Source organism: Zootermopsis nevadensis, unplaced genomic scaffold (genome assembly GCF_977971745.1).
Source record: "Zootermopsis nevadensis isolate Lab colony 2312 unplaced genomic scaffold, Znev_1.0 Znev_ptg000029l, whole genome shotgun sequence".
Taxonomy (NCBI): Eukaryota; Metazoa; Arthropoda; class Insecta; order Blattodea; family Termopsidae; genus Zootermopsis; species Zootermopsis nevadensis.
This window is the reverse complement of record NW_028259161.1, coordinates 1,134,850-1,149,549: the sequence shown is the minus strand read 5'-3', so window position 1 is coordinate 1,149,549 and position 14,700 is coordinate 1,134,850. Positions and strand designations below refer to the sequence as shown.

Sequence of the window (14,700 nt, the reverse complement as noted above, 5' to 3'; positions counted from 1 at the left end):
TCTCTTGCTTTATGTGCTGTACAGGGGAGGAAGGAAATGTATTGCCCTGGAAGTGAATGTAGATTGTCAGATTATTATGTATGAGTTTTGCCAATTTTTAGAGAGCAGCTTTGAGCATTTGGAAAATGGGTTGGGGAGTGCTCTATTACAATATGAAATGCTTATGAGTAAAGCTGTACCACTATATACAATGTGTGCACTTGGGTGGACCTGAGAGACAATTTAACTCTTGAAGGGGAAGTATATTGGATGGAGGTATTTAGTTTTTTAATTTTTGTAAATGCCTAGCATGGAAGGAAAAAGTGTGGGATGGAAAGTAATTATATGTGGAGGAGTTTAAGAAGGCTGTCTTCTAGGTTATTGCTCTATGTAGTCAGAAGTTTAGAGATCCTTGCTGCCATGGTGGACACTAATTGAAAAACTTATTGGAGGAAAGTATTTAAGCAGTTTTATATTCCTTTCTGGCTCCATTATCAGGGTGATGGAGGCAGCAAGGACCTCTGAATTTTGTGTAAACTTTTACCTGGCCTTCTGATTGCAACAATCCAGATGAAAGCCATCTTCAGACATCCCATGAAAATCTCAAATCCTACACAGTTCTCACACATTTTGCTATTGGAATATACAACTTTAGGATTGTACAGTGAACTGAACATGTAGCCTTCATGGAGGAAAGAAATGCATACAGCATTATGGCGAAAAATTTACAAGGCTTATGCCAATTGTTGGTGTTTATACCCATTTTCTGATGTTAAATGGAGCTAGGAAATGGGGGCTATGGTTTTATTACAGGAAGAAGAAAACTGCATGTTAAAAGAACTTAACTAATAAGGTGCTATTAAATTATATAAGCATATTTATATTTATTAACCTCATCCCAAATATACAAAACCCAAACACGGCAGAATGTAGAGTTCTTGCTGGTGTTTGAAAGCAATTCAGGGGCATGTTCTAAGTGAATGCCTCCCCATCATGTATCAAAGGATGAGGAAAAATGGCAGCATCTAAAATTTTTTTGTGAATTTTCCCCATGTTTTTAGACCTTTATTTTATCTAGGCAGTTGGTTTCATGTAACATCAAATTTTAAAACTGAAGGTAAGTATACCATTTTCCTGTCAAGGAGGTACATCCATCCTACTAAGACAGGTAAGAATAACTAAGGAAATGGTGTGGCAGACCTGAAAGTTCATCATGGGATTAAGAAAGCCCTCCACCAATCCCTATTCTGGGCTAGCAAAATCCTATCTCGCATAGATACTGTCTTCCCATCTGTCTAGGTGTCTTCCTGACCAATACCCAGTTTACAGCTCTTGCCTCATCCACATGCCCATCTCATTCTAAAAAAGAATATGAGTTGAGTATGTCAGCAGTATCAACATGATTTTAATATCGAGAACAAATAAAAATCTATTAGGAAGAATACAAAATAAATATATGGAAGAAAGAAAGAATGCCATCAGAAAGGAAAGGTCTTATATGGCCAATTTTTTTAAAAGAGATAAAATGCAATGTAGTAATTACAGAGGGTTTACCCATTTAAATGTAGCATAAAATGTTAACAAATATACTCAAAAGACAATACGTGACTACCAATGTGGATTCAGACATAACAGCAGTACTATTGATCAAATATTTGTAATGAGACACGATGGAAAAGAGCTATGAATATAATAAGAATTTACACATTTTATTTATTGATTTTAGACAAGCTTTTGATAGAATACATAGAAATAAACTGCTTACAGCCTTAGAGCATTATGGTATACCAGAAAAGATAATGAAAATGAGTTTACAAGGTAACACATCAAAAGTTAAGATGACAATAAAAGTAGTAGGCCTTTTAATATAATGGTAGGTGTAAGGTGCACCATCAGCAACACTATTTAATATAGCACTAATTAAAGTCTTGGAAGGAACTGTTGAAATAAAATCATAGCAAACTGTGAATATTATGCACATATTAAACTTTTTAGATCTAAACTGTCAAGAAAAAAATGTATGAAACTCTAATAAGACCTATCTTGAGCTATGGGTCAGAAACGTGGACAATGACAGCTGATGAAATGAATGCCCTTAGAATATTCGAAAGAAAAATTATTAGCAAAATTTATGGCCCCACAAAGGAAAGAGAAAACTGGAGAATAAGAATGAATAAGGAGATAGAGTATATATTAGAAGGTGAAGATATTGTAAAAGTTATCAAATCTTTCAGACTGATATGGTGCAGACACATTGCAAGAAAGGAGAAGGAACAAATGCCAAAAAATTAATGTTAACTAATATGGAAGGAATAAGGAAGAGAGGCAGGCCATGTAAAAGGTGGAAAGATGAAATAGGATATTTGAAAATTATGGGAATTAAAAATCGGCACTCTGTAGCTAAGGACTGTCGGGCCTGGAGAGGAATTGTGCAGGAAGCCAAAGTTCAGAGTGGACTGTAGAGCTTGAGAAGAAATAGAAATCTATAATAGGTTTACAAGGGCAACTGAATAGAAGTATTAACTGCAGGATAAGAACATGGTTGGTAGAACTAGATTCAGTGTTTTTGGCCGCTGAACTTTGTGAATTGGAACCTGAGAGCAAGTGACTTACCAAAAGTTTGCTGGAAGGGATGGCACCAGGCCACGTACAGTACACTCCAAATAAAATGTCACCACGGTAATTAACACTGCAGAGAGTATTAGATAACTGTATCTTCTTCACAACTCTTCCACTCCTCACAGACCATCGCTTTCTGACATATCACTTGATTCATCACTACAGCTGCTGCTGTTCACTCCATTATCTTCAATTATAATATGTTCGATAGCTTCTTCGATCATGCCTTCTTGCTCATAATAAATTTGTTCTAGTTTATTCACATGCTGACATATATTATCCCATTCCACTCGCCCAATTTCTTTGAATCTCTGGCGACACAGATGCTCGACGTCCTTAATTTTAAATGTGTTCTTGCTTGCAACCCATTGTTTTACATCTGCCCAAATAAGTTCAGTGGGGTTTAAATCGGGTTGGTACGGCAGAAGTCTCAGCACAGTATGTTTTTGTCTGTTGAAATCTGAATAATCACATAATATTTCTGCTTTGACTTATTTAATATGATTAAATTGTACAGTTGAGCTTTCAATGTCACAAAATGGGATGTTTCTTTCCAATAACCAGGCTTTCATTTCGTCCTTTGAGTAAGACGGTGGTTTGTCTGTCTGTCTGAGTGTTGTGATATGAGGCATTATCAATGACCAGAAAGGAGATTGCAACAAACATGTGGTATGTTGTTAATACAGCATAGTCACAAGACAACAATATCAGGCTTCCACACTACTGAACTGACCGATGGAAACAAGTGGCAAACTTAATTGCTTCCTTTCCTCCTCCTCCCTTCCTTCATTGAGTGCTCCCCATACTGGGATCTCCCTACAAGGTCAGTGACCAAAATCGGTGAATCCAGTTCTATGACTGACGTCCATGTTTTTTAAAAGCTACAGGTTACACATTCATTGAATAATGCTTAGGCTTATTCCCTTTTTGATGCTTTAGTTTACTCTTCTCCAAATGTACCTATTATTAGGACAATTACTCAAAGATGATAAGATGGGTGGGACATGTAGCTCACTGTAGAAATGAGAAATGCAGAAAAAAGACTAGGCACAGATGGGGTGACAGTATTGAAAAGGATCTTGAGGAAATAAGGCAGGGGAGTGTGTACGAAATTCATAGGACTGTGGGCAGGGACCACAGAACACATGTTATGAGCCTCGCAATGAAACTTCTGTTTCCATTAAAAACAAGGAATTTTTTGTGACTTATCTTCTCAAAACAGGACTGCTCCATGCAGTTTATCGAGCAGGTTGAGTTTCTTGATAAATCAACATATTTTTATTCTTCAAACTTATCAAACAATACATAAACTCTGCAAATGACTCGGGGTTGAAAATAACATACAAAACAACTAAGACATGTTGCGAGTTGTTGGGGTTGCATTCCGTGGCATTTTGTCCAGCAAATTTAGAATTCTTTGTTATGCAGGCAGGTAAATATATACATGCACCAGTATAAAAGAAGCTGTCCCACTACATGCCATATAGGCACTTATGGGAAAAGGAGGTATAGCTCCTACTCATTCTTAAACTCAGAACTACATGGGGATGAGTGGTCAGCATCACATCTGACGTGAGGTAATGTGATGTATAAATAAGGGCAGTTTTATACAACATAACAGATTTTCATTTAAGTAATACTTGTGAAAGACAAACTTTATAATTATGAGTTACAAAAGCAAAATTTCATGAAGTGAACTGTTATTTTTCACAAGCGTAATGTTATAACTGGGAGGTTACATTCGCAAATGACCAAAAAGGCCCCCCACCACCCAAAAAAATTATCTGGAAGGAGTTTGTCAGTGCACACAAACCATGAAAATGTTTTCCATTTTAGCAGTATGTCCATCACATTTACATATCAGTGTAGACAACAATGGATAAGCATTCAATACTTCCTAAAACCATCCTGGATTATCCAAAGGACCATAGCATTTTTGATGGAGATAAACTTCTGGCATATATCACTATTTCACATTCCACCATCACTGTTTTACCGTTTCAGCCTTCACTTCTAATGTCATAGGTTTCTTCACAGAGCATTTTCTGGTAGCACCATCAATATTTGTAGAACTTTCCCTTATATCAGTGCAGATTAATATGGCATAAACCAAAAATTGTTATTCCTGTTTGTATGAATGATTCTTTATAAAGCAAGGACTGACTGTATGTACTTTACTAGCCTTCAGCTTCAGTTCAAGAGAGAACAGAAAGTTTTTTTCTCCACCACCAGATCAGTCTTGTGACACATCTGGACAAAGATTCAATGGGTATTGAAGTGTCTTTCCTAGCAAGTACCCAGAGCATAAAACTGACCACTCATCCATTCCAGATTATAAACAGGGGAGTTTGAAAGCCAGGCATGTTCCAAAGGCTATAAAGGCCATAACTTAAATGCATGATGAGGGGAATTTAAGGCTTTTTCTGTTTTGGTTTACTTTTAACCAAACAGACTTGCTAATAAAATTTTGTTTAGAAATTCTAAAGGAACATGACAACTTAGAAGTACTAGGCATAAATAAGAAGATATGTTAAGATGTAAACAAACTTGGGAGTGAAATTTGAAGCCACAGTCCCAGTGTGAGTGATCAAAGCCCACAATCCAGATTGTGTGGTCACTGTGACTCCCATATAAAATAATAAGACTACCCATTTAATTTTTATACAGCAATTTTTCTAAGTTTAATAATACTCTAGGCCAGAGGTTCCCAAACTTTTATACCTTGTGCCCCCCTTAAAATATTTAATAAATTTCATGCCCCCCCCCCCCTTCCAGAACAAGTGCAAGCAAACAGAGTTGACATAAAATTTAGCTATGAGTATACATTTTTTTATAATTTAGTATACATTATTCAACGTATTTAATTTTAAAAACTGTAATAAAATATACGCTTCATACCTGGATTGGTGGGATGGATGTGGTTGCTTCTGTGAGCATATTTGCTGTTTACTTCCTAAAACCGCCTATGCTCTACGAGTCTGAATTCTACAGCACTGTAAGACAACTAAACTGCCTCAATCAAGCAAAGGATGTTAAAAATGTTTCTCCATATTTCATTAAAAAAAGTTGTTCATACAAACAACATGCCCCCCCAGAGGGGTGTGCCCCACACTTTGGGAACCTCTGCTCTAGGCCATTTTTGAAGTCAATACAGAAAGTGATGTCACTGGAATGCTAGTTCATAATCTATATATATATGAGCAAAATACACATTTTTTTAAAAAAATTAAAGTGCACAAATCTGTAATAACTCATACCAGACTGCTCTACCATGCCACTTTATTGTCATGTACAAAAATATTCAAGCATGATGGTATAGTGATAACATTCTAGACTTGCAACCAGAAAGTGCCCAGTTTAAGTAGCAATTTGGTTTTCATGGCAGTGAGTACAAATATTGCAGTCTCCTGGGATGCTGCGCTGTGTGGTCTGGCAGAAATTTACCAACATTTCACAGTTCCTTCTGCTTCAATCATCACCCTGATGATCAGCTTTCCATATTTGCCCATATAAAATAATCTCTTCAACATACTGATAAGTCATAAGTTTCCCACGTATTTCAGTGTTTGTCTAAATGTGTATATCCTGCTAAGAGTCTTAAGTTCTCATAACTGAGGCATCTATTCTTTTGTCTCAGTATCTCAATGTGAATGTCTCACTTTCGTACAATACCACAGGCTTAACCAATATTTTGAATCATTTTAAAAATTACTTCAGGACAACATTCACAATCTCTGACCTTGTTAATGATTTGCTTTTAAGTGTACCTGTTACTGAATCATGACTGTGCGAGATTCAGGTTTGGTGCACATCTTGTAGGGTTTCTTCTTATTGCTTGCTAGTAGGATTGAGGTTATAGCCACAGTCGTTGCTGGATCCTGGCTGCATAAGGCCCACTTTCAGTACAGATCAAGTAGTGCACCCCTCATTCTCCTTGCTATTGTTAGTAGTTGTTACACAACCTACTACTTTCAGACACTGTTTTTGCATGTGCTTACTTATCAAATGTGCTTCAACCCTGAAGTGATGTCCTCAATTCTATGTAGTTCACACATCTGGTACAACATTTACAAAGACACATACATATGATTAAACTGAAACAAAATAATCACAAGCAACCTCAAAAAATGGGCACCATTTGTTGAATCAAATATTTGCATAGGTTATCAAGTTTCCTCTTAAGCATTCCTGTTAGCTGTCAGCTACTAGCAGTAGCACTTATGAGATGGTGATTCTACCAGGCTTGTTTCAGTGCTAGTCTCAAAGCACTCCTGTATTTCCCTTTTAGTTGAATTTTCTGGTTTAGTGGCATTTTAATGCCTTTTCTAATGTCAGTAATAAGAAATTAATGCAGTTTAGCACTATTCTAATTGCTGACTTGCAAGTGTGTTGTGGTTCACAGGGCCCAAAAATTGTTTCAACAGAGTTATGAAATACTGAGCTTACCACAGTATGATTCTTAACAATGTATATCAGCCTACACAAATTTAGTTTCAAGGAAATTTATAGGATCATTTCAGTCTGACTGTGATTGTGAATGCCACAAAATTAGAACTACAAGTGGAATAGTTGACCAATGCAACTTCTTTTGCAGGTGGAAGACCTGAGGTTTTCACAACGGTGAGTCTGAAGATTGCTGTCTTCTGGGTTGTTGCGCCAGATAGTCTGGTAGATGTCCACCAAGGCTTCAGAGGTCACACTGCCTCCATCATCAGGGATCTTCAAACAATGGTTCAGTCACACCTGCTAATCACTGGAGGTACACAGAGCACGTGCAGAAACTCACCAAATGGTAGGAAAGCGACAGTTTTCATTTGGTACCACAGAACTATGGCTGCGTAGCTAACCATGCCAGGCGCGAATGGAGAATGCAGCAGAATGTGTGACTGTCTACTTCAGAGTATTGCTGCTAATGCCCTAGAATACTCTGAGGTTCCCCTCATTGTCCAGCATCCCTGAGTATTGCTGCTAATGCCCAGGATACTCAGGGGTATCCTCCCGTATTCAGAATTTTCTGAGTATTGCTGCTAATGCCCAGGATGCTCAGAGCCTCCTTGTCAGAATATTCTCATATCTGCATGTTGCTGTTAAAGCTCTTCCTCATCCAGCCATTCCAATTCAATTCAATTCACACATGATCTTGAAACTTTTGTCCAAAAGTGTTGGTTTTCACATCGTCTGCTGAAAACAGCACAACAGGGCCCCTGCATACATTCTGCCTCCATGTACAATGTGGTTTGGCAGTGTTTACCACCACTCATTATGTACAATGTCCCCCTGTGTTGCTGGTGGTAACACACTCTCCAACCTACGTAGAAGAAAGCTCATTCTTACTGTCTACATGTGTGCTGTTAGAATGTGTATACACACAATTATCAGAAAGTTCACATGAGACTTTATCTCTGATTTAACTAAAAGAAATCTTCTTTAGCTGGCATGGAGCTATAAGGGCCAGGCTGTGGTAGGCAAGGTGCAGCTACACCAAAATGTAAAATGTGTTACTCTGTGTGTGCATTTTGTTCCAGGAATCTTTGAATGTATATATTTTATTGTGATATGTGCTTTGTTATTGTGGGGTAGCTGCACACTGTCAGGCAGAAATCAGGATTGGCTGACTGAACCAAGTAATGGAAAAGTGTTAAGGCAAGCCCTTCCTGGTTCTGCATGATTTGGTTCTCTGGGAACTACTTGTCATGCTATAACATGATTTCATTCTTTTACTGTTGAGAATAATATAGAATCCATTCACAACTGCCATTCACTTGGTCAAATATCTGAATAAAATATCACAAATGAAGTTCTATTATCACTGAACCATACCCTCAAAATGACGTTGGGGTTTAAGATTAATGATCCATCACCTTGCTACATGAATACCCATGGGGAAACTACTAATTGACTGATTCTGCTCAAAAATTGGGCATATATGATGGAGATTTTTAACCACTGACCCATAACTTATTATTTAGATTATTATCAGCTACGGGCACAATTATAAAATAGCAATGGCAACAAACATGTACAAATTAACAGATCATTTATAACCTATCTGTACTAACATACTAATACACTAATACTTACTTCATGTGTTGGTGGGGTTCTTCTTCCTGTCCTCCATGCATGGCTGGCAAAGTCTAACTAACATGAAATGATCTGGAAATTTACATGAGACCAATGATAGCATTTGCAGTGTCCCTGTAACAAAACAGGTAGAAGCCCAAAATGCACAATCCTTTTAGTACCCTGACAAAGGGGTCCATTGTTGACTCTTAAGAACAGTGGACATCTGCAAACAAAAACAGCATAGCATTTTTCAAAAAAAGCCATCATGCTGAAGTAAAAATTGTCCCAACACATACCTGAAATGTATCAAATGCTGCTGATAGTAACCATATGTTAGTTCCATTAAACAGTGATGGGGAGTAGCAGATATTATGGCTGTAAATGTAGCTCACAAAAGATCCATGAATGTAAAATTGATGCCTCACAAAATACAAAAAATTATGGCAGGTGCACAATTTAGGTATCATGAAGGACAGCCAGGATGTTGAGGAAAGCTATGTAGGGAAATGGTTTGTAAGTCTGCAAAGAACATACATCTGACATGGGGTATGGTTCAGCGAAATGCATTCAAGCTGAAGGTACTACATTTTTTGCTCCTGTGACAGAAATGAATGAAATCATAAGCTGCTTAATATAAGTTTGGATCACATAATTACAAAAGTAATCATTCAGAATACGTGATTTCTACATACTGAAAATACATCAATTACAATAAACTGCAGATAGCTACAAATTCCTATCTGGAGTAGTGAGGGCAAGGGTGTGATGAAATAAAGGGAATTTGGCTGGCATTCCAAAGATGCTGCCACTGTTCATTATAAGCTTAGACTGTGATTCTGCCTCAGAGCCTAGCAGCTATGAGTTGACTCGAACTCAGTGTAATTTCAGAGCAGTATCAGTACTGGCTGGGTTTCCGCCTTGGGTCCTTTATTTCGGATATGGATTCCTCAGCTCTGGGAGACGAACCAGGAATTCATATCCCCCCCTCAATGTCCTGTGCCTCACCGTGGCGAGGGGGTGTAACAATGAATGATGCATCAGTTAATGTCCACGAAAAAGCATAGGCCCAATTCACAGATTGTTTCCATCACAATGCAGGCTGTCTATAGATTTCTGAAAATCTGGAATTGCAAACTACTTCTTCGTGGATTTTCTTTCATATAGCTGGCACGTAAAATCAGTTAGGTCTGCAATGGGCTCCTAGTTCAACTTGAAATTTTTCCATGTGAAGAGGCATCCTTCATTGGCTAAACAGGACACTGGTGCATGTGTGCATCCACAAACCGAATCAAGCGAAAAATGTGAAGTAACAGTAAATTCCTGAAATAACATAATCTGAAAGATGATTACTTGCTGTCTGTGTGAAGGACAACTAGAGGCAAAATCTGCTGCCCCCCAAGTCCATTCTAGTACGTCCTCGTCGTGGGGGGCGGGCAACGCAAGTAAGGGGTTGTCCCGCTTGGTGCAACACGGTATTGTCCAACAGAGAACCCTGGAACGCGGCAAAACTAGAATGGTGAAGTCAGTATCCACACTCCACACGAAATGGCTCAACTGCAAGTAGGAATGAAGAATGCTCCATTTCCTGGAAGAACGAGAGACAGAAACAGTGGTCACTTCACCAGAAGTGGAAATGAGTCTGAAAGGATTTCAAGTCTCCCCACACCTTCAAAAACAAGACAAGACCAGAAAGAGGAGAGAGAATGGAGGAGGAGAAGAAGAAATAAGAAGAGAAAAGGGGAAGAAGAAGAAAACACTGGAGAAAACAAGATGGAAGAGAAGGGTACAGAGAGGAGAAGAGAAATTAGAAATTAGGAAGAGAAAAACAGAAGCATAAGGAACAGTGCAGCGAATGGACGGGAAGAGAAAAGAGAAGAGGAGAGAACATAAATGAAGCTGTCCCACTATACGCCATGCAAGTGCTTGTGGGGACGGGTGGGACCCAGAGACAGCCTGGACGCAGGGGCTAGAGGAGGAATACTCTGCCCTGTCTGGGATTGAACCCCCTGGTCGTCCAGTCCATAACAAAGTCACAAAAGTGACTGAGTTACCCCCTGGGTCATGAGCAAAGACGACAGGGGCGACAAATAGTAGGAGACAACGGACAACACATGAAGAAAGCAATGAAGTCTTAATATGAGAGAACTCAAGAAATGAGAAGAGAAGATGCAAGTGGACTCAAGGCAGAATCAGGGAACAGAACAGAGGAGGAAAGGAGAGGCAAGGTGAGAGAGAACAGGAGGGAGAAGAAAGAAGAGAGCAGGGATAGGACAGGATAAGGCACAAGATGGAACTTGGAAGAGGAGAGAATACAGGACGCGTACCAGAGGTAACTGCAGAGGTGGCAGATTCAACAGAAGATGAAACGTGACGTGTGACGTAGTTTACAGAAGACAGAGGAGGACACGTGAAGAGACAGAATATCACATAGATGCTGCAGAGAGGAGAATATGGAAGCAGACAGACTAAAACAGAGGAGAGTATTGAACGTACAAGTGGAGAGATGACAGAATAGGAGAGATCACAAGAAATTTGTCGACAATACTGAAGAGAGAACGTGTCAGAAGACTGTATTGTGTGTGTGTGTGTGTCTGTGTTCATGTCCCATGCTTCAACACTCCCATAACGCAATCACGCAACAGAACATTTGCTGAGTGGCAGCGGTCACAATTTCCCTGTCACGCTATTTTTGCCCACGCCCTCCTCCTAAGTCAAGTCCTGGCATTCAGCTCCCAATGTCCTCTTGAATACCTTGTTAGGAGACACTGCACGCGGGCATCGTTTATTGGCCGCTTGAGGGAAAGGGTTCATCGGGTATATCTCCCACTTGGCCGACCCTCCCGTTGCTTCAGTTGGCCAACTCAGAACTTTGAGACTGTTCTCAATCTCATTTCCAAGATGTTGCGTGACATGCCGACTCAGGCAAGTTCTGTACATCCATTACCTTCTCTTAAACACGAGATATCTGGCAAATCCAACGCAGGTAACAAGGGCAGCTACAACTTTATTTCAGTAGAATAGTGATGGCCACTACCTGCTGCTTATTCTTCTTCTAGGTTGACTTTCTCTACTCTTCCAAACAGAACTGATATTTTTTTGTTTGGTGAGACATTACGCCCACAATGCGGTATTACACTTTTCACACGACTCTCCCTCTCCGTCTCGTTTCCTAAGTTACTATGCCACCAATGATACCCTCTGGCACCTAAATCTTAGCAATTTCTCATCCACTATCATAAACGTGACCAAAATTAGGTCCATCAATTGCATATACGAGATATTATGAATAGCCTAAATGATTTCGCTCACTGCGGGGTGAAACCGAAAAGACAGGGACATTACATAATTGGATGCATACGCCTCCACAGACATCGTTAGTGCCGGACTACATTTAATTTCACTCTTACGTGCAAAACTGCTCAATGAGATTTCTGGTCTCACAAGTAGTGTATTGATTGTATCAAGTAGATCGATTCATAGCCCTGATGGTAGTGATTGTGGGTTTGTAGTTATGGTTGAGTAATGATGGTTAGTGCTCTTGTAGATATTAGTTGGTTGTTTGGTTTGTGACGTAGATTGATGTTTGTTGGTAGCCAGTTGCACAGTAGCTAGATTGCGTCTGCGACCAGAAATCCCATTGCCATCGTATTTCCCCGTGATCGGCAGTCTTCAATTAACTACCGTGGGGTACAGCTTAGCTGTAGCCACATGTTTCATTCTATTAATCATTAATCAGCCGTAAACAACACTTTCCTGAACCTCCAACCTGAGACAGCATTGTTGTGGGCCCTCAATTCGTTAGCAAGTTTGCTCTGCAGTGCCAGCTGCACATATTGTCCAGTCTTACCAGAGTCTTTTCGATGAAAGTGGAAGTAAAGGAATCTTGATATTCAACTTCTTCTTTGCACACGCAATTATCTGTAACATGACTCGAGATTTATCTGACCACTTCACTGTGGTATTCCGGAATACTCTCCCAGCCAGTGGCTAGACAGGAGCACGTCCCATTCCTGCCACAAATCATGAACAACTGCGTCAATGTGGTGAGAATAAACACTTTCTTCACTGTTGCAAGCATACGCCACAGCTCTTCAATTACTCAATTAAACTGTATTAGCACAATGTGGCATACTGTCAGTCATCTAACGCTTTCACTCACGATTCACAAAAGATCACAGTCCCATTCATCACTGTCTGTCTGGGTGTGTGTGAGGCTATTAAGTGTCTTGAGATCATGTACTCAGAGTGTGATGGACGCCAAGAACACAGCTAAACAAAAGCAGCACATAAGAATAAATTAAGACACTGATCATGAAATTATTAGTTTCAAGAAGAATTAGAACTGAGGACTGAACAAATGAAGAAGAAGAAGGAGTAGGAAGAGGAAGAAGATAAGAAGGAAAAGAGAAGGAAGGAGAAGAAGAAGAAACAAACGAAGAGGAGGGAGAAGTGAAGAAGTACTGCGACACTTACCGCTGAATTTCAACTGTAGATCTCAAGTCTTTCCTGATTATCTTTTGCAGCACCTTCCGTGAGATTTGTGTCAATATCGGCAGCAAGAAGACCACTGGAAAGAGAAGAAGAAAGAAACTTATCGTGTGACTGTGATTGCATGTGGTTCTCACGTGCCTAGTGGTTATGTTCCTAACAAGCGTTCGAATCTTTCATTTACAGATGGGTGTTACCGAGGAGACCGGAGATAACCACATAAAACACTGTCAGACTCCTATCCTTCCGGCCAAATATTGGAATATATCTACACATATCAATTCTCTTAATCTCAGCGTGTTGTCTTGGACAATGAAAATGATGAGGAAGAAAATGTGGAACTAGAATGGAATAAAATCAAACAATCTGCAACTGACATTATAGGAATAGAGAAACAAGGAAGAAATGCAGATTGGTTTGGCAATGATAGAAAAATGAAGCTAGAAAAATAATGTTACAACATCAAACAAGATCAAACTGTGAAATATATAACAACTACAGAAGGGAAGCCAATACAATATGTAGGAAGAAGAAAAGAGAAATGAGGAAAGAACAATTACAAACAATAGAACAACTCAATTCTCAAAATTAAAATAGAAAATTTTTATAGGTAAATTTTAAATATAAAAATAGGCAATCAACCAAAACTCAATGCATGTAAGGATAAGCAAGGTAAATTAATAGGAGGTGAAAAGGAAATTTTAGATAGATGGGCTGAGTATTTTGAAGAGCTCTAAAATAAATAAGATGAGAGTACTGAAATAAATAATAGAGATAGTAAATATTTAACAGCTCAGCCCTTTGTTGAATAAACCAACATGTATTAAGTAAAAGTAGGAATGAATAATATAATTGTAAAATAACAAGGCTCCGGGGAAGGACTCTATTACTGCAGAATTAATAGAACAAGGAAGCCAAGTTCTGTTAGCAAGAATACATTAGTTAATAAATATGATATGGGGGAAAAAAAGAAAAAAGAAAGAAAGAATGCCATCAGAATGGAAAGAAGGTCTTATATGTCCAATTTTTAAAAAAGAAGATAAAATGTAATGTAGTAATTACAGAGGGATTACCCATTCAAATGTAACATACAAAATCTTAACAAATATTATACTCTTAAGACTTAGTGTATATATTCAAGAGACAATAGGCAACTACCAATGTGGATTCAGACATGACAGCAGTACTATTGATCACATATTTGTAATGAGACAGACGATGGAAAAGAGCTATGAATATAATACGAATTTACACATTATATTTATTGACATTAGACAAGCTTTTGATAGAATACATAGAAATCAACTGCTTACAGACTTAGAACATTATGGTATACAAGAAAAGAAAATAAGACTAGTGAAAATGAGTTTACAAGGTAACACATCGAAAGTTAAGACAACAGTAAAAGTAGTAGGCCATTTAATACAATGGTCGGTGTAAGAGAGGCTGATGCACCATCAGCAACACTATTTAATATAGCACTAAGTATAGTCTTAGAAGGAACTGTTGAAAAAGGAAATATTGTATACAAATCCAAACAAATATGTGCCT

At 38.6% G+C, this 14,700-nt stretch overlaps 1 protein-coding gene across 27 annotated transcripts in view; it reads right to left on the bottom strand.

Moving 5' to 3' along the window:
* LOC110837355 (uncharacterized) overlaps positions 1-14,700 on the bottom strand; it is a 75,709-nt gene that overhangs the window by 1,350 nt on the left and 59,659 nt on the right. For 15 of the 27 annotated variants that reach the window (XM_087358286.1, XM_087358282.1, XM_087358278.1 and 12 more), the window contains 4 exons: positions 13,135-13,228; positions 10,012-10,246; positions 8,680-8,793; positions 1,668-7,906 (listed from right to left, as the gene is read on the bottom strand). In XM_087358286.1, the coding sequence (XP_087214412.1) occupies positions 8,737-8,793; positions 10,012-10,246; positions 13,135-13,228 (386 nt within the window). In that variant the 3' untranslated portion in view covers positions 1,668-7,906; positions 8,680-8,736. Of the gene's footprint in view, positions 1-1,667; positions 7,907-8,679; positions 8,885-10,011; positions 10,247-13,134; positions 13,229-14,700 lie in introns of those variants that run through there. The other 12 variants (XM_087358300.1, XM_087358301.1, XM_087358303.1 and 9 more) reach the window with 8 other exon arrangements.